Source organism: Mustela erminea, chromosome 18 (assembly GCF_009829155.1).
Source record: "Mustela erminea isolate mMusErm1 chromosome 18, mMusErm1.Pri, whole genome shotgun sequence".
Taxonomy (NCBI): Eukaryota; Metazoa; Chordata; class Mammalia; order Carnivora; family Mustelidae; genus Mustela; species Mustela erminea.
In genome coordinates, this window is record NC_045631.1 from 29,257,178 (window position 1) to 29,283,134 (window position 25,957).

At 48.5% G+C, this 25,957-nt stretch overlaps 1 protein-coding gene across 8 annotated transcripts; it reads left to right on the plus strand.

Moving 5' to 3' along the window:
• The first annotated feature begins 358 nt into the window (after positions 1–358).
• Positions 359–25,914, plus strand: MTMR4 (myotubularin related protein 4). Of its 8 annotated transcripts, none has more exons than XM_032319826.1 (19): positions 359–1,095; positions 2,562–2,600; positions 6,328–6,417; positions 6,798–6,914; positions 7,432–7,514; positions 9,318–9,478; positions 9,593–9,689; positions 9,870–9,983; positions 10,873–11,069; positions 11,334–11,462; positions 11,930–12,041; positions 12,531–12,726; positions 12,963–13,148; positions 13,250–13,420; positions 13,563–13,717; positions 19,695–21,093; positions 22,902–23,012; positions 23,281–23,369; positions 23,586–23,763. In XM_032319826.1, the coding sequence occupies exons 2-19, from the start codon at positions 2,598–2,600 to the stop codon at positions 23,761–23,763; spliced, it is 3,588 nt and encodes a 1,195-aa protein (XP_032175717.1). In that variant the 5' UTR covers positions 359–1,095; positions 2,562–2,597. The 8 variants fall into 8 exon arrangements, with proteins under 8 accessions (XP_032175717.1, XP_032175715.1, XP_032175718.1 ...); XM_032319824.1 differs by lacking the exon at positions 359–1,095 and adding an exon at positions 1,217–1,370; XM_032319827.1 differs by lacking the exon at positions 359–1,095 and adding an exon at positions 1,408–1,908.
• The last annotated feature ends 43 nt before the right edge of the window (positions 25,915–25,957 follow it).

Here is a 25,957-nt window from a genome sequence, read left to right on the forward strand (position 1 = left end):
ATACACAGAATTAAGCTCTGCACTCCCAAGAAGCCTGTGCTAGAACACTGTACAAATACTGAAACCCCTGGGATCATCCAACACTAAGATAAGTGCTGGGAATGAGTAAAGTACAATCGTCTTCGAGAAGTTCAATATTCTTGTAACAAATCTTAAGCATCTGCTAGGTTGCAGACACTTCTAGACCCAGGTTAAAGCAGTGAACACGGGCAAGATTCCCGTTTTGCTGGATTTACCAGCTGTAGTAACAGTTCCAACATTCAGTAAACAGTGACCCGTGAAGACATTCTGGTCCCGGGGCCTGGTATTTCAAGCATTCAGGCCAAACCCCAAAGTGAAGCTACCGCTTCAGAGTCCAAATCAACGGTTCTCCGTTTCTGCCGGGTTGGTGGTATCTCTTGGCCACGGCGACCTCCAGCGGCCACCCTCCGCCGTGCTGCCTGCTTTGGCTCCCCGCAGGGGGAGAGCAGAAGGGAGGAGCAAAGAGCTGGGCGAGTCCCGTTCCCACTCTGCTTACAGACCAGGCGGTCGCCGCTAGCTCGTGGCAATCTGAGATCCAGATTTCGTATCTCTCAAATGAGAGATCTTGACTCGGGACTGACGGCACCATGCAGGTCCTGAAGGACGGCAGGGTCGGCTCGCTGAGGCAAAGGAAGGGTCGGAGGAACCCGTCACGACGCAGAGGAGAGGAAACCCTCCCGCCTCCATTCGGAGAAGACCGAAGACAGAACCTCGCGCCCAGGCCTCCCTCCTCTCTTAGCCTGCGGGGTCTTTTCTCTCTTTCCGGGTTTGGGACGAGATGATGACCGCAGCGAAACCAAAACTGGAAACGGATAAACTGCGGTGCCACCGGGAATCTATTTGAGAACTACTCCCAAGGCGTGGTCGTCGCCGGAAGTGGCTGTAAGGCCTAAGCCCTTACAAGGGCCCGCCTCCAATTGCGCTACCAGTAGGCGACAGCCACCCCCACTTCCGGCCCCTGGAGCCTCTTCCAGCAGCCCCCCTTTTACTGCTCTGTCATTGGCTGCCGCAGGGACGCGCTGTGATTTCCCATTGGTCGAGCCTCCTCTCCGGGGCCGTGCCTCCTCTCTCCAGGTACTGTCTTGTCTTCCGGCACCCGATAGGCTAAAGGCTGGGAGGGCGTCTGCCCCATTTGACCAATGAGCAGAGTGAAGAGTGAGGGCGGCGGCTGCGTGGTGGGGGCAGGGCGGGACTTGGTGTGGCTATTGGCCAGGGCGGGCACAGACCGGAGATACGATTGGATGGGGGAAGAGGTCCCGTGGTGGGGTCGAAGCTGCGCGGCCTCGGCAGCTGGGGGAGACGGAAGTGGTGAGAGCGCGGCCTCGGAGGGTCGGGCGGACGCCGCCTGGGTGAGTCACCGTGCCCCGTGCACTGCCAGTCTGGGAACCGCAACGACCGCGTCTTGCCTCGCCCCGCCCCAGCCCCTCCGGCTTTCATGGGCCCCGCCCTCTGTCATTCCGGGCCCCGCCTCCGAATCTTTAGGCTCCGCCTCTAGAACCTGGACACCTGGGCTCTCCTGCCAGCCTGGCCCGCCCCCACCCCGGGGCCAGATCCCCTTGGTCCGGGAGCCCTGGGCATCCCAGGCCTGGTCCTTGTCCCTCTTTCCCTCCCTCCGTTTCCCTGAGGCTGCGTGCCAGTGGGCGGTGAGGCAGCACCTCTGGCTTGCCTCTTGCTGGCTCCCCCGTGAGGGAGGGTGGGCTGTGATCAGGGAGGCGGGCAGGACCACAGATGGAGGCTTTTATCCCCGCAGCCTTCCGCAGGGAACTGCTGGACTTCTGAGCTCGGATAGCAGGCATGAGCGAAAGTGTCAGGAAAACCTGGGCCTGCCTCCCTAAGTGGGCCAAGGAGGCCCATCCTGAATTTCTGTTACTGGGGCCCATTTGACAGGTACTGACTCTGAGGCCTTAGGCTGGCCTGATTCTGTCTCTGTTGTGTGGCCTCCTCCCACAAACCAGCATCCCACTTGGTGTCAAATACTTTAAGCAGGACCTATTCAGTCCTGCTGCCCAGAAGGCATTCCTGCTGCCAGAAGGCATTCGGCTCACAGGTTGTGGTCCCCTCCCTCTTGTCCTCCACTCTGGACTCTGCCCCCAGTAAACAGGTCAGGTGGGTGCTACTTCCAGACTTGGAGGCTGGCAGAGCGTTCTTGTGGCTTCATGTCCTTCCAGGGCCAGAAGTAAGTCCAGGTTGGGCAGCCTCTCTTTTCAGAGTTGGCAGTTCTTTTGCTTTCCCAAAAGGAACAGTGTTTGGAGTGTTCTTCTCCTTCTGGTCTGGGAATCAGGACTCTTGAGTTCTGCCGGATAATCTTGGATGACACTCATTCCTGCGCCAGAACTTTGGGGCCGACTCCATGCCCTGCAGAATCACTTGTTGCTTTCTTCCCGCGTAGCTCACATTGCCTCTGTCTGGCAAGGGGACACGGGGAGAGGCCAGTTCTCCGTGAAATTCGCTGAAGAGGTTAGGAGTAGATGTGTGGCATTGGCTGAATCTAAGGTAATGTTAATGGTGCTCTTTAATCTTATGTTTCTGTCTTTTTACAGTAAGAAGCAGGCAACCAGGACCCTCACCACAGTAGAATGGTGAGTATTCTCTCTTTCCTCAGACTGTTATATTTTCTGTAATCCTTCTGTCTTTTTTGTGAAGCTGTCTTGCCCCTCCTGGACCTTGAGCTCTGTGCTACTCTGTTCAGCCTCTAAACAGGTTCATCTCTCCTGGAAATAAATTAGGGTTTCTTTAGGTTGCAAAACACCAGCCAGTATACAGCACTGGGACAGGAAGCCTCTAGAAGTCTTTTCCTGCACATGTTATGTATGCTATACCTTCCGAATACTACCACTGGCTCTTATAGCCTTTCATAATGGCCCTTCTCTTACTCTTCTTGGGTGCCTGGTGGAAGCTCTCTGTTCTGGTCTGAAAAGCCAGGACTCCTTTATCTCAAGATACTTGCACTTCCTAGTGAGCCCCTTGAATATTGTGGGTGCTGTATTGGGAGTGAGGCCATCAAAACAGTGGGGTTTCTCCAGCTTTAAGATGCTGCTGTCTTTTAAGCTACTGCACTCAATAGCTGACTGGATATATAGTGGGATAGCATCCTCAAGGGGCCCAGAATATCACTGGGCTGCACAGGGGGTGAGGCTGGGGGTGAAAATGATCCTGCATACCTTCCATTAACTGTAAATGCCCTTCTCTCACCTCACATTCAGGGAACCCCTTAGCTAACCCCTGAGAACTAGGAGGAGGAAGCGTGAGATGAAAAGAGAACAGAGAGTTGCAGGCCCAGGCCTATACTGGGCCCTTGCTCTGGCTGTATCTTTTCAGTTTCTTCGAGTGTCCCCTGTGCAGGTTAAGGAATTCAGTTGGTGAGAGGACTCTCTCCTTTCCTCCACAGGCATGGGGGTATGTGGTTCTCGTCTCTTCCCTAGAAAGCCTGGTGGTCTTGTTTCCCACCAACTGATAGCCCCCTTCCTCTTTTCTTCTGTGACTCTGAAAAGACCATGGACTTTAGAGTGAGCACAGTCTATTTTTGAATCCTAGCACCACTGCTTGAATAGCTTAGGTAACTCGCATATTTTCTTTCTAAGCCTGACCTCTCACCAGCAAAACAGTTAATTCTTGGAGAGTTAACAGTTAATTTTTGGAGAGTTGACACGTTCTAGTGAGGCAATGTTTGCAGCCTGCCTGGCTCATAGTAGATGCTTAATACAATGTCAAGTTTTCTCCTATTCCCCCTTCCCCCCCAGAGCAAAACCAAAGCCCCAGTTCCTGAAAGTTACCAGGCACAGGAAGTGTGGGGTCCCAAACAGCTCCTTCCGAGACTTTTGATGACACTTTGAGCCTGACTCCTCCTTATTCCTTGGCCCTCTACCCAACTCTCTCCATACCCTACTCTTGGGTTTCAGGTTTTGTTTTGCATAGCTTTTGTGGTCCGCAGTTCCCGTCTTCTCTTTCCCCCCCCCCCCCCCCCCATTCTTCTCCAAGAAGGACTTTCTTATCTAGACGTCAGAGGATGTGAAACAAGGGAGAGATGGAGCTGAAGGTAGGGTTGGGCAGGGGCCATGGAATAAAACACTTCAAGAACTTCCCTTTCAGGAGTGTGGAGTGGCCAACCTGGCATAGACCAGTGTCTGTTCGGAAGGGCAAAAAAGGGAGTGGGATTTAGTGACGTCATGGGATTGGAGGACACTGGTGGACAGGGGTGTGGTGGGTGGTGGTTTTGTAGGAAAAGGAGGAGGCCTTGCAACTGTAGGTGAGCCTTATCTTGGGAATTCAGGACAGGCACTGGGGGAACTCAGAGTGGGGAGGACATGGGGACAGAGTGTGAAAAGAGGGGTGTGGGCTGGTTCACTGAGAATATGGGAAGTGAAAGGATGTAGGAGGGCTTGCCTTACCCTCTGACGCGGTCTGGGGGCAGTCCCGCCGCCCAGACTGCGAAAGCCCCCAGACGTCCCCTGAGGACGCCTTCGCACGCGGCCGGAGGGGACCGCGAGGAGGGAGGAGCCTGGAGCCGTGGGCGGGGCCTCGAGGATCCGCCCCCACCCCCCCTTCTCGCGCGGCCCGGGGCGCTCCCCTCGTCTGGCTCCCCTCCCTTCCGCGCTCGTGCCGGAGGGCGGAGCCGGGCTAGCTCCATTGTGGAGAGGAGGGGAGAGGCGCGCGGGAGCCGCGCGGAGGCCCCGCCGCCAGCGCGCTTGCCTCCTGGTCGCCGCGGCTGCACCTGGCGGGCCCGCAGCCGTGATGCGGCGGGCGTCCGGCACTGGCGGGCAGCGCAGCGGCTCCGGGGACATGTGTGCTGGCCCAGACCGCCCGCGACCATGAGCCTGACCGCCCGCGTCTCCTGCTCCATGCTCAGCTGCTTCGTAAGTGTTGGCCTGGTCTGCGGGGGCCCGGGGGTCCCAGTGCTTGCTGCACCCGCAGCCCCGCCCAGCGCCAGCCCTTGCGATTCCGAATTTTGGCTCATCCCGCTTCCCGTGGCCCCTGGCAGTGGAGGGGGGGTTCCTTTTCTTTCTTGGACTTGCTTTCATCTTCGGGGGCCGGGGATTATGGAAAGCGTGTGTGTGAATGTGTAAATTCTGTGACCCATCTTGGCCCCGCAGCCACTGCCCTTGACTGCAGATCTCCAGGCCCCGCCCTGCAGGGGTACATCCCTTTACCTCCGCCTCTCCATCTTGGTCCCACCCGCAGCATCCTTGCTTGGGGATGTGGGATGTGGCTGATCTGGGATGTTAGGGGGCCCGTCGGGGAGCACAGGATATCTGAGCTGTTTGCCTGGCTCCGGTCCCCTCCCCCTTCCACCACTCCATACCTCACCTGACACGCCAGTCTTTTCTCCTTGACTGTCCCCCAGACAGCCTCTCTTCTCCATCTTCCCTGCCTCTGCAGGGCTCCTACCTCTGCATCATTCCCAGTCCTCCCCTCCTCCCCCCCTCTGGCTTAATGCTCCTTCCCAGCTTCCCCCATCTGTCCTCTCAGATGTTCCCACCCCTCCCCTCCTTACCCCCCCCCCCCCCCCCCGTGGGTGGCTGCCAGGCCTCCTCTCTCTCTCTCTCTCTCTCTGTCTCCCTTTCCCTCTCCCCTGGCCTTCCTTGGGTCTCCTGGTTTCTCCCAGACCCGTGGGTCCCCTCTTCACCCCTCCCTGCTGGTTGGGAGAGGAGTTACTTCTGCTTGCTGTGGGTATTCGGTAGGAATTCCCCTCTGATCAGCAGGCAGGGCAGGTTGCTTGGTAGGTGGTGGGGGCTCTTCAGCACTGAGGACCTAACTGGAAGATAAGCTCAGCTCCAAAACACATCCTTCTTTTGAAAACATCCATGAAGGCCCTCTAGAGGCATGGGACTGAATCCCCCAACCTGCTCCTCTTTGTCTCCTTCACCTACCAGAGTGAAGAGTCTGTGGCCTTAGGTGCCTGCTTTCCCTCCTGTCTCCATAACCAGCTGCCACACCTGGTTCCTTTTTCTCCGGGCGGCACTTCCCATTCCCACTTCTGTCTTTCCCTCACATTGTTGCCTGTCTTTTTCTTAGTTTTCTCTCTTCCTCCATTTGGGAAATTTTGGTTCTATTTGGTTCTGCTGCTCTTCGAGGAGTGCAGACTCCCAGTTCCTCTTTGGAGCTTACTCTTCCCTTAGGCTGAATGGGTTTGAGTATCCCCTCCACATCACCCTTCCCACCAAGCCAGTCCTCTTTTCCATCCTCTGGTGACCAAACCTTTATCAGGGTGTACGGGGTGTATGCAGGTTTATTGAGGGGAGGGGAGCAGAATGAGGTCTGATGGGCCAAGTGGAGCCTGCTGACTTAGGGCTGAGGCCTTCCCTACAGGGTGAGGAGGGGCCCCCCAGCCTGGAGTACATCCAAGCCAAGGATCTGTTTCCCCCCAAGGAACTAGTGAAAGAGGAGGAGAATCTGCAGGTAAGGAGGAGGTGGGGGCCCAGGGTGGGTGGAGCTCTCTGCCAAATTAAAAACACCTTTCCTTCCCTCCCCACAAACAACATCTCCAAAGGGATCCAGTACTGGGGATTTGGCTTCCTGTTTCCGGGTCTCTTGAGGGAGGGGAATCTGTCTGTACTTGCGTTGTGGAGCCTTTGGCCCCAGGGAAGGAAAGGCAGCTTTCCTGTGCAGCTGTTGCCTGGTGCTGTTACTGTGGAGAGGACTCCTCTGTTTTGCCTTGGCCCAGCTTTTCCAGAGGGGATCCCATGGGTCAGGGTTGGGGAGGGGAACGGAGAGGTGGACTGAAGGTTCCTCTGGAACTCTCCTCCTCCTGGACTGAGGGTTCCTCTGCCCCTCGACAGGTGCCCTTTACAGTGCTGCAGGGTGAGGGAGTGGAGTTCCTGGGCCGGGCAGCCGATGCTCTCATTGCCATCTCCAACTACCGGCTGCATATCAAGTTCAAAGATTCTGTCATCAACGTGAGTTTCTGTCTTGTTCTCCCACACCCAAGGCAGAATCCCTGCCTGGTTCAAGGTGAGATTGCTCCAGTGCTGGTCTTGATCCTGTCTCCAAATGCAGTTGGGGTTCCCTTCTTTTTCTTGCTAACTTTTTGCTTTCCTGCTATGGGTCTGTCTTTCTGCCTCTCCCTTCTTCTTCCCTCCCCTCTTCTCTCTTTCCTTTACTCTGTTGCTGACCCTTCTAAGGGGGCACAGTGGAATTGTTGGGAAGAGTGCCACTTACAACTGTGTGACCTTGTTTAAATCACCCAAGGCTTAATTTCCCCCCGAATAATTTGGTCTGAAAATATCTGCCTTGTGGGGTTCTTGTGATTATTCTTTAAGGTAACGTAAGTAGAGGACCCTGCACAGTTACCAGGCACTCAGCTGGCCCTCAGTCAGTGTCAGCTTCCTTCCTTGTGTGGCTACATCGGCATCTAGGCTGGGATGGGCACGAGGAGTAACAGGAGCTGAGCTTTAGTTTGCCCTTCCTCTAAAGGTCCCCCTCCGGATGATTGACACTGTGGAGAGCCGTGATATGTTCCAGCTGCACATTGCCTGCAAGGACTCCAAAGTGGTGAGGTGAGAACAGTGGGGCTACACTCAGGTCCTGTGTCCCTGCTCCTGCCCAGACCTCTCTGATGTAGGGTTTTTCTGGAGCAAGAAGGAAAAATACTGTCTCACTTCCCACATGTGGAAGAAAAGGTAGAAACCCTCTCTTGCTTGGGAGGTCAACTTCCTGACCCACAGTATCTTGATCTGAAAAAATGGGGATAACGTATAGCTCATGGAGTTGTCATAGGGATTAAACAGGGTAGTGAAGGTGAAGGCACCTAGGGTTGGCATTGTGGGTTGATTTATTAATTCACTTAACATACATTTATTGACCCCTCTACTCTATGGCAGACTGTTATAAGCACTGGGAATATAGCAGAATACTAGTAAAAAGAATTTCCTGCCCTCATGGAGCTTATATTCCAATGGGTAGTTACCAGCAGTAAATAATGAGTAAAATATATTAAGTGATAGTAAACGTAAAGGTGAAAAGTAAAGCGGGGAAAGGGAATACGGAGTGCTGTGTGGGTAGAGTTGTAGCTCTAAACAATAGGATCAGAGAAGGTTGCATTGAAAAGGTGACATTTGATTCACGACCTGAAAAAAATGACCATGTAGATATTTAAGTGAAGACGGTGGCAGACAGAACAGTGCATGCAAAGGCCCTGAGGTAGGTATTTTACTTAGCGTATTGGAAGAATAGCAAGAAGGCTTGTGTAGCTGGAGTGAAGAGCACGTGGGTGAGAGTAGTGGGGTATAAGATCTGAGAGGTAAGGTGGGTGTCAGAGTGTTATAATGACTGGCCTTTACTTTGAGGGAAATGAGAAACCACTGCAGGGTTTTGAGTAAAGGAGAGATATGATCTGATTAATGTTCTGTAGAATGACTCTGGCTGCTCTGTTGAGAATAGATGGAAGGGGGTCAGACACAAAGGCAAGGGAAGAGGCGGAGGGGACTAGTTAAGAAGCTATTGTAGTTAGCCAAGCGAGAGAGCGTGGGGGCCTGGCTAGGGTGGTAGTGGCCAAAATGGCAGGAAGCATTCAGATTTTTGAGGGGAGAGATGACAAGATTTGCTGACGGATTGGATATGAGAGAAAGAGAAGTCTGGAATGACTCCAAGGATCATTAAAAGAGTGTCCAGAAAAAAAAAAAAAAAGTAGAGTGCCCTCTTTAGAGTCTGTTCTGTATGTGCTCAGGACTGTAGGGATTCAGAAGGATAACCCACACTAGCCTTCTCTTCCAGGAGGTTGAGGTCTAGTTGCCAAAGGAAGACTTAACAGTAGCAGTATGCTATGGGAAAACTTACTGTTTAAAACTCTCAAGCATATTAAGACTAAGAGAAGAACGGGTCTGTAAAATGGAGTGGGCTTGGAAGGCTTCAAAGAAGAGGGGGGACAGGGCTGTCTTCAAAGTGTCAGTAGGATGTGGCTTGGCTGAGAGGAGGCGTTATCAAGCGGAAGTGAGAAACAAGGAGACAGGAATGGTGTGAACAGGACTTCCTGCCTGCAGCAGGAGTCGTGAGAGAACATGGAGTACCAGGACATTCAGGGACATGTGGTAGAGTTTGGATTTGATGTAAGAAATGGTAGGGCCCCATTTGAAGGGATAAGTATGTCCCAAGGACTAGAGTTCTTGGGAAGACAGTTGTCAAAAAGGTAAATTCTCTTGGGTGTTGGCCAGTGTCCCTGCTCCTCCCCCAGGTCCCTGTGCCTTACCTCCTGCTTTAAATCCTCCCCTCCCCACAGCCTTCCTGTGGGCCTTGTTTTTGACCATTATGACCCCAAGGCACACCTGCCCCTTGCCTCACTCTGTGGCTTCTTGCCTTGGCAGGTGCCACTTCTCCACTTTCAAGCAGTGCCAAGAGTGGTTGTCACGGCTAAGCCGGGCCACGGCGCGACCTGCCAAGCCTGAAGACCTCTTTGCCTTTGCCTACCATGCCTGGTGCCTGGGGCTGACTGAGGAGGACCAGCATACCCACCTGTGTCAGCCGGGTAAGGCCAGGCTGTTTTATTTGGGAGGCTTCATATCTTGATTCTTAACCCTCCTCCACCCACGGACATGGTGCACTTGGATGCTGACAGGCAGGCATGGGGGCTGTGTTGCAGGAGAGCACATACGATGTCGGCAGGAGGCTGAGCTCACGAGGATGGGCTTTGATCTGCAGAATGTCTGGAGAGTCTCCCACATCAACAGCAACTACAAGTGAGAGGGCAGGGGGAGGAGAACCAAAATACCAAGCCAGACTCAGATCTCGCTGGGCCGAGTCCCTGGTTCTGTGAGAGAGGAGGACTCCTTATCTCTCTTCCCACAAAGCCATCCCTGGGGATCTTGTTATCATAGGCCTTAGATTGCGCTTGGTGACCCCATCTGGTCTCTTCACAGATTGTGCCCCAGTTACCCGCAGAAGCTCCTGGTTCCTGTGTGGATCACAGACAAAGAGCTGGAGAATGTGGCTTCCTTCCGCTCCTGGAAGCGGATCCCGGTGGTTGTGTATAGGTGAGGCAGCAGGGGACAGGAAGTAGGGAGGACATTTTTTATGCAAGAAAGAGTCAAAAGTGGAGATTTTGTCCGGTTGAGTGGGAATTGATACCCTGCAGAAAATGAAATAATTTCCAATCAAAAACTACCTCGACTTTTTTCTTCTAAAGATGAGGCTTTTGGAGAATACATTCACTTTACTTTTTTTGGAGGGTGTGTGTGTGTGTGTGTGTGTGTGTGTGTGTGTTTATAAAATGTTGCATGAAGGTGTGTACAATGTTGTGTGTGTAAATTGTCGCATTAGAACTGGGGTTGGCCAACTATGGCCCAGTGAACCAAATCCAGCCTGCGGCCCGTTTCATGTACAGCCCAGTGCTATGAATGGTTTTTACATTTTAAAAGGGTTGCTTTTTTTTTTTTTTTTTAAACAAACCAAAAAGAAAGAATGCGTGACAGAGACAGGCTGTGACATGTGAAGCTGAACATTTATTGTTTCTTTACTGAAAGTGCTTTGGATCATCTGCACTAGAACACTGTAGCGAAAGTAGAGTGAAACAGATAGTAGCTGTGAGGTTTTGGAGTTGTTCTGCTCTGGGCTCAGGCTTGTTCTCCTGCTGGGTGTTGGTACCTGGAGCAGGTGCTGTGCAAAGTCAAGAAGTCAAGGTCACCTTGGGAACACAGAGAGCATCCAAGAAATGTGTGTGACAGTGCTTTGTAAACTGTAGAGCCCTCTGGATATGTCAAGGGCTTTTGGTTGTTACTGTGGCCTGGGTGAATGGGTAGCCCCTGTTGGCTCTGGAGATCTTGGTCTAGCCCCCTGAGGCCTTGGCAGTAGGCCTGGGGCGGGGGCGGGGGTCGGTGGGCACTGCAGATGGCAAGGGAATGATGGTTTCTTCCCTTTCGTCAGACACCTCCGCAACGGGGCTGCCATCGCCCGCTGCAGCCAGCCGGAGATCAGCTGGTGGGGCTGGCGCAATGCAGACGATGAGTACCTGGTCACATCCATCGCTAAAGCCTGTGCCCTGGACCCGGGGACAAGAGCCACTGGGGGCTCCCTCAGCACTGGGAATAGTGATGCCAGCGAGGCATGTGACACTGACTTCGGTAAGGTGTTGTGGGCGGTGCTGACCCCCTGGAGAGCCCCCACCTTGGCCTTACTGGCTTTTGGGGAGCCCCTCCCTCCCCCCACCTCCTGAGAGGATGGGAAGAAGATGACAACACACAGGGTGCCAGGGTCTCTGCCCTTTGGGAGGCTGTAGGAGGACCGGGGTATCCAGTTGTCTGTTCTTCTCTGCTGAAAGAGTGTGTCCCAGGGCAGGGTGATGCTGGGCTGGCTGACTCAGGGTCTACTCCCTGCTGTGTGTTTAGATTCCTCCTTGACCGCGTGCTCTGGAGTAGAGAGCACCGCAGCCCCCCAGAAGCTGCTGATCCTGGACGCTCGCTCCTACACGGCAGCAGTGGCCAACCGGGCCAAGGGTGGAGGCTGTGAGTGCGAAGGTATGGCTCTTACAACCCCCGCCACATCCCCCGCGCATCCCTTCTGTAGCCAGTCTGCGCTCTGGGTGGCCTCGATGAGGAGGGGCCTGGGGGCAGCTTGTACAGTGGAAAGAGCCAGACAAACTTGGCTTGGAATCAGGCTTTGCCTCTTATCTAGCAGTGACTCATTCGCTAGATCGGTCTCAATTTTATTATCTTATCTGCAAATTAGGGATGATCATAAAAATTATCAGCATAGAGCAGCTACTGTATATTGAGAATTTACTGTGTGTTGTCATTACGAGTAGTACCGTGACTATCACTCGTTGGTAATGTCCTCATTACTGCTGTCAGCATGTGGCACCTGAGCATCCAGAGCTGAGTGGTCCCCCAGCCCGGGGAAGCCTGGTCCACGGGGACCGCTCTCGTCCTGGATGGCTGTTTCTGGGACGCGTTCTTAGGCTCCACCCTCGTCTGTACGTCTACAGAGTACTACCCCAACTGTGAGGTCGTGTTCATGGGGATGGCCAACATTCACGCCATCCGGAACAGCTTCCAGTACCTCCGGGCTGTGTGTAGCCAGATGCCTGACCCCAGCAAGTAGGTGGTCCGTCCCTGCCTGCCCCGTTCTGTCCCCCCTCGTCTTGTCCTTCATTCAATTCTTCTGGTTCTTAGAAGATGAGCGGGGCTAATGGGAGGTGTGGAGATATGGGAGACCTGAGGGCCTGGTGCAGCGGGCCGGTTCCAAGAGCACATCTTCTGCTCATTGGCCAGCACTGGAACGGCCACAGCACACTGGGTTCCTTTGGTTTGGATCTGAAGTCCTACTTAAAGAACATAGAGAACTGGGGAAAGGACGGCTAAATGTGATGCTTCCCACACCTCCCTCGGTCCCCAGTCCCTTGTGTGCCTTGGGTCTTGTCTTCTTTACCTCCCTGCCAGATAGCTCCTGGCAGAAGGGCCCCGCACTGGACCTCTTGGTTTCAGCCCTCCCTGGGGACTTCATTTGGTGTGGCTGGCATGGGTTGTGGAGAGACTGTTGGAGCCACAGTGCCCTTGGTGACAGGCTTGATTTCTGCTCTCCTGTAGCTGGTTGTCAGCCCTGGAGAGCACGAAATGGCTGCAGCACTTGTCAGTGATGCTAAAGGCGGCCGTGCTCGTGGCTAATACCGTGGATCGGGAGGGCCGGCCTGTACTGGTGCACTGCTCCGATGGCTGGGACCGGACTCCACAGATCGTAGCCCTGGCCAAGATACTGCTGGACCCATATTACAGGACACTGGAGGTACTGGGTGGGCTTGGGAGTGGAAGACCAGAGGGAAAGGGGGGTGGGGAAGGTGTTGGGCCCTATGAATCTGTCTTGGGGATCTTTTAGTATAGGACATTGGTAGCTTTGAGTCCTCTCCTAGGATCAGTTCTGCGCTTCCCTATAGCGGCCAGCTCCCTGCCTTGGGCATCCCCTGGGGAGTAGCACACTAGCCTTTCCAGAAAGGCCCTATGCTTGGCCTCTCTTTTCTGCAGGGCTTCCAAGTTTTAGTAGAGTCTGACTGGCTAGATTTTGGACACAAGTTTGGAGACCGCTGCGGCCACCAGGAGAATGCAGAGGACCAAAACGAGCAGTGCCCGGTGTTCCTCCAGTGGCTTGATTCTGTTCATCAGCTGCTCAAGCAGTTCCCTTGCCTGTTTGAGTTTAATGAAGCATTCCTGGTAAGTCCTCCACTCCTGGTAAAGCCTGTGACCGGGGGCAGGGGTGGGGGTGGGGGAGAGGTGGCCAAGGCTCCCAGGTGTGAGCTAGTACGGCCTTCTAGGTCAAACTGGTGCAGCACACGTACTCCTGCCTCTACGGCACGTTCCTGGCCAACAACCCCTGCGAGCGAGAGAAGCGCAACATCTATAAGCGGACCTGCTCTGTGTGGGCTCTCCTGCGGGCTGGCAATAAGAACTTTCACAACTTCCTCTACACACCTGGTTCCGACATGGTAAGTCCCAACCCTTGTTCTGTGGCCGCTGCTTGGAGAGCTCCAGGGAGAACAGCCTGAGCAGTGTGGAGAATGAGGGCTGAGAGAAAGAAGAGGGACCTGGACTGGCTCACAAAACACTGGCATGGGGCTGCTTCCCTAGGTCCTGCATCCTGTGTGTCATGTCCGGGCCCTGCACCTCTGGACAGCTGTTTATTTGCCAGCATCGTCTCCATGTACACTCGGGGAGGAGACCATGGATCTCTACCTTTCTCCAGCGGCTCAGAGCCAGGAGTTCTCTGGCCGCTCTCTGGACAGGTAACAAGAGTCTTTCTTGCTCTCTCCTCTCTCCACTAGGAAGGCAGTGATTGCTTTGTGCCTCACCTCATGTTCTCCTTTTTTAAAAATAAGATATTTAAAAGCAACTTCTTGTCTCAGTTGAAGGAGAGACTTGCCCCAAGACTTAGAGCTAGCCCGGAGGGCTCTCTGGATGTTTTCAAGGTCCTCTCTTAAGATAAGATTGGTTACCTTCTTTCCTGGAGTTATCACCCTATGTGACATAGTTAAGCAGGGGAGAGGAGAACAGAGAAGAAAAGACTATTTCAGGAAGGTTTGTGGGAATGGTTTGATTTATGTTCACTATAGAAGACATTGGGGTACTTGCTATATTAGTAGTAGTGACCTTTGCTATATGCAGCAATAGCTTCTGGAAGCATCTGATTCTCAGGGAAGTGGGTTCCCAGAAGAGGGATAGTCTTCCCCTTCTCCCTCAGAAAAAGGCCAGAATTTAAAGGTAGACATAAAAATTAAAGTTATCTTCTGGCTGAATACTTGGGGGAAGTGGAATGGATGTTGGTTATAAGAGTAATGCATGTTCCTATTTAAAAAAAAGTTGAGGGGCGCCTGGGTGGCTCAGTCGGTTAAGCAGCTGCCTTCGGTTCAGGTCATGATCTGGTCCTGGGATTGAGCTCCTCACTGGGCTCCATGCTCAGTGCTTCTCCCTCTCCCTCTGCCTGCTGCTTTGCCTACTTGTGTAGGCAACTGTGACTCTCTGTCAAATAAATAAATAAAATCTTTTTTAAAAAAATCAAACAGTGTAAATGTAGAAAATGAAAGTCTCCTTCTCAGACCCTTGTCCCCACAGGCGTCCACTGCTAACACTCCAGTGCCTGTGCTTCCAGATGTTTATTTCTACATAGATACAGCCACACTGTCACACTGTCATGTAGAAACATTTTTGGGGCACCTGGGTGGCTGTTTGTTAAGCTTCTGACTCTTGGATATCTGTCCAGGTCATGATTTCAAGGTCATGGGATTGAGCTCTGTGTTGGGCTCTGTGTTCAGCAGGGAGCCTGCTTGAGATTCTCTCTCTCCCTCTTCCTCTGCCCCTCCCTCCCATGTGTGCACATGCTCTCTCTCTCTCTCAAATAAATAAATCTTTAAAAAAAAGAAACATTTTAAGATGCTGAAAAACAGAATCATACTTTGCATACAGTTCTGCAGATTGTTTTTCCCATGTTGTGTTAGGCTGTCACCCCTCTAAAGCACATATAAAGCTGTTTTATTGCTTTAGCGACGCATATAACAGTCTAAAATTAGAGTGTAGCATAACTTTTATAACCAGTTTACTATTGGCCATTTAGGTGATTTCTTTTTTTTTTTTTTTTTTTTATTGTTTTTGGGACTGCTTTAACATTCTTAACTATGTGTATGTTTTTTAAAACAGTTGTGGGTAAAATACACATAATATTTACCATCTGAACCATTTTTAAGTGTACATTTCAGTAGTATTACTTTATATGTGTTACCTTTGCATTTGTGCTAATATTTTTGCCAGATAAATTCCTAGAAATGAAAATGTTGGGTTCAAAGGATATGTACATTTCAAATTTTGATCTTTATTGATGGAGGATTCTTAAAGTTAAAGTATAACTTAAGTTATTGGTTGAATATTATAAAGGAAAACAAAAAGGCCCACTCCCCCCTAAATTATTGGTTTTAGGGTCTTGAGTCCATGGTCAGGGCCCATGGATAGGTTTCAGGAATTCTGTGATTTTCTTCCTTTCCCAAACAATGCAGAGTTTGGGTATAGGTTCATAAGTTTATTTTTCCAGGGAGAGGACCCATTTGAGAGAACTTACCAAATTCTGGGTAAGTTCTATCACTCATTTAATAATCACTGCCTTAAATTAATACCTAATCTTTCTTTTATCTTCCTTTCTTTCTTTCTTCCTTCCTCCCTTCCTTTCATTCTTTTTCTTTCTTATTTTATTTATTAGGATGCTTGGCTGGCTTAGACAGTTAAGCTTCTGCCTTCGGAGCAGGTCACAATCCCAGGGTCCTGGAATCAAGCCATGCGTTGGACTCCCTGCTCAGTGGGGAGCCTGCTTCTCCCTTTCCCTCTGCCTCTCCCCCTGCTTGTGCTCTTTCTCTCTCAAATAAATAAAATCTTTACAAAAATTTAAAAAAATACATTTTTTATTTGAGAGGGAGAGAGCAACTATGAGCAGGGGGAGGGGCAGAGGGAGAAGGAGGGGCTCAGCAGGGAGTCCAGTGTGTGTGGGGTGGTGGGTGTTGATCCCAGGACCTCAAGATCATGACCCAAGCTCACAACTCAAAATCTGACAAGCTGAAGTCAGATGCTTAACTGACGGAGCCACCCAAGTGCCCCTAATACCGAATTTTTCAATTCAGTAAATGTTTCTTTAATACCCACTAGCTCTCTAATACCGTACAGGTTTGTGGCTTGTATAAATGCAATAGAAGATATTGATCCTATTTAAGATACTTTGTAAAAGCTATAATAAGACGGACATAGGACAAATAGAGATCAGTTGTAAGTTAGCATCTAAGCAAATAAGAATGTGTGTAGTTCAAAGCTATTGGGAGAAATAAGAAGTTAGAAAGGGGTCATTTGGTGACCATTTACTTAGAGAAGTTTTCGTGGAAGACCAGGCAGGAGCTTTGGCTTTTTTGTGTCTCTAGCATCTGGCTTGGCCTGGCACATAATAGGTGCTTTAGTAAGTGTTTAAATGAACAAACAAATGAATGGACTAAAGGGAGTTGTGAGCTTGGTAACAAGGTAGTGGAGAGGTCCAAAGGAATTACATACATGAAAGATAGTTTAATGAACAAAAGAAGAACCTATCTAGAGTTGGTGGGGGTTAAGAAGGAGCCATTTTGAGGACCAGAAAGAAAGAAACACAGGATAGTTCATTGAGGGCTTAAACATTATCCTGAGGACTTTATTTAGATTCAGTTGTCAATAGTTAAGTCATTGTAGGAAGTCACTATGAACTGGTGACAATGGGATTTTTGGAGAATGAGTCAATGAGGTGGGTAGTTGGAAGAACAGAGATCAGCCAACACTATTGTAATTCAGATATGAAGAGGAGAGTTTGGAAAGAGAAAGGATTAAAATCAGAGACTGTAGAGAAGTCATTAGCAGACTATGGAGTGACCGAATATGGGAAGATAGAAGTAAAGAATAGAGGGGACCTATCAAAGACAGATCCTGGGTCTCTGAGCTTAGAAACTAGGTGGATATTGATACCAACCCAAAGACATTGGGAAGTTGAGAAGAGTCATTTTGGGCAAGAGAAGGAGAAACAGGCAGGTTGGGATTGAAATATTAGCAAAGAGAAAGTGTACAATAGGCAGTTCAAGATGGAGAGTTGGATTTGGAGGGCCAAGTAGTATGCAAATAAAAGCAATGCTTTCTCTAACACCTGACCTGACTTATCTTTGGTTTTACCTTTCTCTAGATCAAAAATACCCTGTGTTCTGTTCTCTTTTCCACTGAAGTTCAACATATTCTGCTATACCCAGCTCAAATCTACCCTCTGTGTGGCCCTCCCTGACCACCCTGTCTTTGTTCTAAACTCCTCATGCATTATTGTCTCTATCAACATTATTATTATGATCATTAAAAATTTTATGTATTTAATATTTATTTATTTATGAGAGAGAGAGAGAGAGAGAGCGCGCGCGTGCTTGCGCACATGTGAGCAGGGGGAGGGTTAGAGGAGAGGTTGAGAATCTCAGGCAGACTCTGTGCTGAGGGCAGAGCGCAACACAGGGTTGATCCCAGGAACCGGAGATCATGACTGGAGCCAAAACCAAGAGTCGGAAGCTTAACTGACTGAGTCATCCAGGTGCCCCTTAACCAGCATTATTGATTAAATCTTTTGTCCAGGTAGGAATCAGCTGTGGAAGATAGGAGACTTGATATTGTTGAATTTGGGTCAAGAGTACGTGGGAGGTCTTCATACTCTTCTACTTTTGTATGTTTGAAAGTTTCCATAATAAAAAAGTAAAACAAAAAAAGGGGAAAAAAAAAAAGGAAAAAAAGACAAAGCTAGCTGTGGTACTTTTTAAAAATACAGATGCCTGGTTCTCATTCATAGGTCTTAGACGGACCTGGTTGTCTGTATATCTAGAAAAATCTATAGGAGCTCCTAATGTACACCAGATATTGAACCCCACTGGTCTGTTGCATTCAATTGGTACCTAGCAGTGGACACTTGATTTTTGATTTTTTTTTTTTTAAGATTTTATTTATTTATTTGAGAGAGAGAGATTACAGGTAGTCAGGCAAGCAGAGAGAGAGAGGGAAGCTGAGCAGAGAGCCCGATGCGGGACTTGATCCTAGGACCCTGAGATCATGACCCGAGCCAAAGGCAGCGGCTTAACCCACTGAGCCACCCAGGTGCCCTTGATTTTAGATTTTAAGATCATTTATTCATCTCTCAAAATTATTTGATTGGCTGGTGCTAGGGATTCAAATAAGACAGTGCTGCCCTCAAGGCACTTTCAGAGAAGGAGATAAATAAGTAAACAGTAAGTGTAACAATATGACAAGTACTGAGCAATGTGCTTTGAAATGGATTGTTTAATTGGCTTTAAGAGGTGGGTACTATTACTTTTCTCCGAAGATGGTGAGGGAACTGAGGCTTAGAGATGTTAAGGTCGCATTGTTAAAAAAATCACTAAGCTGGGATTTGAGCCCAGGCTATGGGACCCCAGAGACTGTAATCCTAACCATTGCTGTTGCCTTCCTGGAATTGTATACCACAAGACAAAAAAACAAAATCAAAATCAAAATCAAAATTGATCACGAAAGTAAAATCATGGGGCGCCTGGGTGGCTCAGTGGGTTGGGCTTCTGCCTTTGGCTTGGGTTGTGGTCTCAGGGTCCTGGGATCGAGCCCTGCATTGGGCTCTCTGCTCGGTGGGGAGCCTGCTTCCCCCTCTTTCTCTCCCTGCCTCTTTGCCTGCTTGTGATCTATCAAATAAATAAATTAAATCTTAAAAAAAAAAAAAGTAAAATCACACATAAGAATCTTTAAAAAACATAGTACGTTTAAAAATCACTTTAAAAATCAGCCATATTTTAACTCAACCTTTGAGGAATTTTTCTGCATGGGCTGGACTGACTAAGGCATCTGAAAATAGGAGTCTGATTAAGTCTCCACTGTTTCCTGGCAAGTTTCCCTGAAGTTTTCATTGCTCTAAGGACTTTTGAAATGTGTTAAAAATCAGACATTCTTGAAAATGTAACCCATTTGGTGTGCATGAATGCCTCTAGAACTCTTGAGTGCTTTATACTTGGGGAAGTTTCCACGGTAACTTCGGACTCCAAGGCATGCAGTGCTGCTAAGTGGTTGTAAAAGGCTGTCTTGGTTTCTGCTGTGAGGAAGGATCATTTATAATAAGGAAAGTAGTAAAAATGACAAGTGGTGTGTATAGTCTTAGTAAGTTTGTTGTTGGCTGCCTATAGTTTGAATCCTTGTAGGGTCTCTGTAAGGTATAATTTATAATGATCATTTTATAGAGGAAGAAAGCACATGTCTGAAAGGTTAAATAACTCACTTGCAGTCATATGGCTAATCAGTGTCAGAACCAATATCATCTAGCTCCAGAATTGTCTTCCTTCTGTCTTACTATGTATGGTAGAGGCAGCTGGACATTAGATTTCAGACTCGGGTATAGTCCTGGCCGGCACAGTAGGTTTAGAAGGCATCAACATAAAAGGCACTGAAATCACGAGTGGCTGAGATTGCCCAGGGAGATTGTGTAGGGTAAGGACTAATAACAGCTGGGGACAGATCCTGGCTTCTGGAGGACAGAGTTCATGTCTTTCACTTTTTGCACAGTAGACTTGTTACAGTGGACATTGGTTATTTGTAATCATAAATGTTCTTTCTTATGAACTCTGGCTTTGATGGTCTGATTCTGTATATTGGAGGTGGCTCCCGTTTACTGACCTGGAGGTGTTGTTGTGTCTGTCATTTCAGATTACCTAAAACCAGATCAATGGATGATCTGCTTTCTGCCTGTGACATAAGCAGCCCCCTGACTCGCACATCTAGTGACCCGAACCTCAATAACCACTGTCAGGAGGCCAGAGTAGGCCTGGAGCCCTGGCATAGCAATCCTGAGGAATCCGAGACCTTCGTGGAATCTGGGGCAGGAGGTCCTCAGCAGCCTGTAGGAGAAATGGGTCTTCCTTCCTCTCTGCCCAGCAGCCAGAAAGACTACTTGAGCAATAAACCCTTCAAGAATCACAGAAGCTGTTCTCCAAGTTACAAACTGCTTAGTACTGCAGTGCCCCAGGAGATGAAGAGCAACATCTCTGATCCTGAGATCCAAGTCCTGGAAGAGACTACGACACCAGCTCTAGACCCTCCTGCCCACAATGAGCTGAGTAGGACTTCAGATGGCATGGAGGAACCACCTGAACCTTGTCCTGAAAAAGAAGCTGTCGGTGCACTCTCTGAAGTGGCTTCCAACAAAGGTCATGGAGTTTGTGATTTTCCTGAGTCTTCCCAGGACTCCCTTACAGGTGCCCCCCAACGGGCCTTGATAAATTCCATGCTAGGTGTGCCCTCCAGATGTGCTCCAGATCACAGTCTGGGCACCCTTTGCAACCCACCAAGTGCTACCTGCCAAACTCCTCCAGAGCCAAGCACTGACTTCCTCAGCCAGGATCCCCCGGGGTCTGTGGCAAGTATCTCCCACCAGGAACAGCCCAGTTCTGTGCCAGATCTGATTCATAAGGAGGAATACACTGGCAAAAGAGGGAATATTAGGAATGGGCAGTTACTGGAAAATCCTCGCTTTGGGAAAGTGCCATTGGAATTGTCCCGAAAGCCAGTTTCTCAGAGCCAGATCAGTGAGTTTTCTTTTTTAGGATCCAACTGGGACAGCTTCCAAGGAATGGTGACTTCATTCCCAAGTGGGGAGACCACTCCTCGGCGGCTGCTTTCCTATGGCTGTTGTAGCAAGAGGTCAAGCAACAAGCAGGTGCGGGCAACAGGGCCCTGCTTTGGGGGCCAGTGGGCTCAGAGAGAAGGGGTGAAGTCACCAGTCTGTTCTAGTCATTCCAATGGACACTGTACTGGTCCAGGAGGGAAAAATAACCGGATGTGGTTGTCCGGTCATCCAAAGCAGGTCTCCAGCACAAAGCCTGTTCCACTGAGCTGCCCTTCTCCAGTGCCTCCTCTCTACTTGGATGATGATGGACTCCCCTTTCCTACGGATGTGATCCAGCATAGATTACGGCAGATCGAAGCAGGGTACAAGCAAGAGGTGGAGCAGCTACGTCGACAAGTGCGTGAGCTTCAGATGAGGCTCGACATCCGTCACTGCTGTGCCCCTCCAGCAGAGCCACCCATGGACTATGAGGATGATTTTGTAAGTTTCACCACCGTGGTCTATCCATTCATTTATTCTGTTCATCCAGCCTTCCAACATTTATTCATTGGGAACTTGCTGGGTGCCAGTGTATTAGGCGGTTGGCCTGTAGGATGAAGGACATAGTGTGAAATCTCAAGGGGCTTACAGTGTATTGGGAGAGATAAACTAGAGGGAGAGACATCTAGAATGATGATCTTAAGTGTTACCATGGAAGGAAGCATTAGGTGTAAGGGGCTGGGATGGAGTGCAGGCTATCCTGAGAAGGTAACATTTGAGCTGAGTACCGAAGAATTTGTCATATTTGTATATGTAGACAGTGAAAAGGAAATACCATTCTGAACAGCATGAAGGCAATAAGTACTCCAATGGGATGGCTTAATCAAAGGGGTAAGGTGTGTGTGTGTGTGTGTGCGTGTGTGTGCGCACGCACGTGTGTATTTACATGCATGTACAGGTGTGCTGGGGCCATGCGGGAGGGAGTTGGGCAGGAGCTGATACTGGAGAACTAGACAGGGATACAGAGAACTAGACAGGACACAACTAGAAAGGTCAGCTTGAGGTCCCTTGTTTGGATTCTGCCCTCAAGGCAGCACAATTTTCGGCCACTATCGTGATAAGATTTGTATTTTAAAAATACTATCCTAGCAATAGTTTGTCAAGTGGATGAGGCAGCTGAAACCCAGGTTGGGAGGCTGGAAGGTGTTTTGGAATAACCCAGGTGAGAGGTGATGAGGACTGTCTAGGCTTCACTGTGTTGGGAGCCCTCTGGTTTGGGGACACAGTTCTGGGGAGCTTCTGCGAGTTAGCTTCTTGGCTACTGTATCCTGTCATGAACACAGGCACTTCTGTTCCTCCTGTTAAGACATTCCCACTTGCCTGTTGCCTGCTTGTTGGGACGGGATGGTCAGGACTTACAACTTACTATTCAGGATAATGGTTTAAAACAGGAGTCCGCAAACTTTCTTGATAAAGAGCCATATATTATATTATATATTTTAAACTTTGTGGTACATACAGTCTCTGTCCTACCTGTTCGACTCTGCTATTACAGCACAAAACCAGCCACAGGCAATACGTAAATAAATGTGGCTGTCTTCCAATGAAACTTGATTTACAAAACCAGGCAGTGGGCTAGATTTGGCGTGTGAGCCTAGTTTCTGAGCCCCTGGTTTAGAATGTAATGAGAATATAATATTTTCATGCTGTGATAAAGCATATTGGTTAAGAGCATGGGTCTGAAGCCAAAGTTAAGTTGACCCTTGAACAATGCAGGGGTTAGGGTGCTGACCCCTCGTGTAGTCAGAAATCCCCATATAACTTTTGAGTCCTTAGAACTTAACTTCTAATAGCTCCTGCTGACCAGAAACATTACTGATAACACAGTCACCTAACATAAATTTTGTACATTAGACGTATTGTATGCTTTGTTTTTATAGTAAAGTAAGCTGGAGAAAAGGAAATGTTCCTGAAAAGATCGTAAGAAAGAGAAAATACATAGTACTATACTGTATTTCTTGAAAAATATCTGCATAGAAATGGTCCCATGCAATTCAAACCTGTGTGGTTCCAGGGTCAATTGTAGTAGGTTTAAATTCCAGGTTTACTGCTTACTATCTCTTGACTTTCTCAATGCTTGGTTTCCTTATTTGTAAAAGAGGGATGATAATAATAATAAACATCTAAGTTTCTTGGGAGGAATGAAAGAAGTACATGCATGTAATGTACTTAGAATAGTCCCTGATGCCTAGTAAACAATGAAGGTTAGTGATGGTGAAGATGGATTGATATCTTTGCCTTTTCTTCAGACATGTTTGAAGGAGTCCGATGGCAGTGATATAGAAGATTTTGGCTCTGATCACAGTGAGGACTGCCTTTCAGAAGCAAGCTGGGAACCTGTTGATAAGAAAGAGACTGAGGTATGTGCAGGCAAATACATAGTTATGTAAGTATGGTATAAGTATATACTTACAAAATAGGAGTTATCCTATTTCTAGCATGAGGAGTAGCATGAGTGACATGCTATAGACAAGAGCTCTCTCCTAGATGATTGTCTTTTTAGAGGCAGGTAGTGGCCAATTATAAAGACAGACCTTGTTGTTTTCTCCTGAGATGCTTTCCTTGTTGCAATGTTGCTCTTCCATTTGGTGACAAGGACCTGGAATTTTTCCTTGTGCCTTCTGTTAGGTGACTCGCTGGGTTCCAGACCATATGGCATCACATTGCTATAACTGTGACTGTGAGTTCTGGTTGGCCAAACGAAGACACCATTGCAGGTAAGATGTCCTGTAGGATTCTGTATGGCTCATAAAACAGCAACATACATATATAGCTAAGTTGAGTTAATCTGAAAATGGAGACAGCTTTATAGGGATTTTTTTTGTTTTTGCCCAACTTTTCTCTCTATTTACTAATGTAAGGCCTTTTGGAGTATCATTCATTCTCCGCATATGGGCATTTCTGATGTACTCTTCCCTCTTTGTGCTTTGCAGAAATTGTGGGAATGTGTTTTGTGCTGGCTGCTGCCACCTGAAGTTGCCCATTCCTGATCAACAACTCTATGACCCAGTTCTCGTCTGTAACTCATGTTACGAACACATCCAAGTATCTCGTGCCAGAGAACTCATGAGCCAACATCTGAAGAAACCCATTGCTACAGCTTCCAGCTGAATGCCAGAGGAGATGACCTGTCCAATTTTAGCAGGTTTGAAGGGAGGATCTGCTTCAGGTGTATTTTTGAAGGTTCCTTGGTATGGCTCATGAAATCACAGAGCTCAAAGTTACCGTCTTGAGAAATCCTCCTTGGTACCATAGACTGGAGCAGAGGAATTCCAATTTGGCAGGAGGTCTTCTACTGGTGAGCCCCTCACCTTGGGGTAATGGTTCTGGATCCAGACCCAGAGTCTGGAAGCTTAATGTTGAGTTGGTGACTCCCACTTTTCTCCTGGGGGGGTGGTCACAAGATGATGATTTCATAGATACTGCCTGATGATGTGCCCCAAACAGCAATAGAAAGGCATATGTATAACCAAACTCCAAGTGATAAACAGATTCATCTCTCCTCCACCTTGAAAAAAGCAGATTCTAGTATATAAGATAGGAATTCCTATTTGAAACGAACTATATTCTGTTCCTCTGTGCTCTGTGTCTGTGCATGAAGGCTCAGTCTTTAGAGGCACTCCCTCTAGTTGCAGTAGTTCTGTCTTTCTGTGGAGTTGGTATAAAGACTGGTTCTGCAAGTGGAGGTTCTGCTGTATCTTTTCACTTGGCTCATCAGCCAGGATCAGTGAATATTCACTTTAGAGCAACAGTTCTAAGGAGTGAGACATTTTGGGGAGCAGAGGAAAACTCTGCTGGTGTTCCGTTCTGGCAAAAATCTGTTATTTGGAGCTGTGAAGGCAGTAAGTAGTCTCTGTTACTCAGTGGCAGCTCTTGAGGTATGCACTGTGAAGAATGAGAAGGGAAAAGCAGAAATGATCCTTGTCAAATATTTGCTGATTGTGCCCTGCCCTTTGCGCCTGACTTTTCCTAGTTGTCCTGGTGCTAACACAGGAGTTACACCTTGATCCTCTCCTGGCATGAAAATAAAACAATGGTTTTTTGTTGTTGTTGTTGTTGTTGTTCCATTGCCCACTTCCCTAATGTTGTCTTTCCCTTGGCTGCTGCCTCCTCTGGGTCACACTGCTTCTTATCCTGAACACTTGACACCTTGAGGGTAGAATTTAGCATTTGGTTTTTACCTCCTAGAATATGCTGTTTGGTATGTGAGGGTTTCAGTACAAATGCTGCTGTCTTATTTCTGTGCACTTAACAATGGAACCCAAACAGAAGAGAAAAAAGCCTTGATACCAAAATTGGGAGAGAAAATGCGTCCACTTGGACCAAACATTGGTGTTTTTTTTTTGTTGTTGTTGTTGTTTTTTTTGGTCTGTCTGTCTTTTTTTGTTTTGGTTTCATCTTAATATGTACCAGTGGCACTTAACCAAAAGATACAGTGACATAGCCATGTACTGTGGTTGGGACAGATATAGTCTCCTTGACCTATAATGAAACCACTAGTATTTCCTTTATACATTTTCCTTAATCCATGGGTGTATAAAACGTAAATTACACTTAGGCTTATCCTGTTTTAAAACTATGGTAGCTGTCTGTCTAACTGCTACTTTCATGTTGCTTCCTAGAAAAAAAATTTTCATTTGAAAATAACTAGGATCTGCATTTAGAACAAGAATTGTTACTTGTCCTGACCTTTTCTTCAGTCCTACAGAGAAGCATCTGTGCTTTTATACTTGTCATGGATGTAACCTAAAAAGTTTCGGCGTATTTAGGTCAGCCTAGCAGAACTTTTTTTCATTTAAATGGAGTTGAATAATGGAGATTTGTGTCTGGGAAATTCCTGAGATCATTGAAAAAGTAACAAACTATTCCTTGTCTCTGATATGTAAAATTCTCCTAAGCATTTCTCAATCATTAAAATTTACTGCCAGTTGCGAGTGGCTTTTTAATTAACTTGAGTTTCATTGCACTTCACTCTGCCCATTTTCAGGGGGAGTAAGATTGGTAACATTTGAGGAGACTGTATCTGTCTACTTTTGTGTGGCTGTTTTGAGGGACTGTCCCATCAGTGAACATACTGCATGGCCTTGGAGAGAGACTCTGGGCTCTCAGCTCAGATGTATTCATCAAATAACTCCTTTCAGAGCTCTTGTGGGTGTAAGTGACATGATGTGGCCAAAAATCCAAACTGTGCAGTTGCGTTGTGACAAACATGCAATGTGCTGTAAAAACTCAATACAGTTTAAATAAAATCTCTATATTAGTGCTGCTTTGTTGGGTCTTTTTATTCATTTTAGTTTCTAAGAAA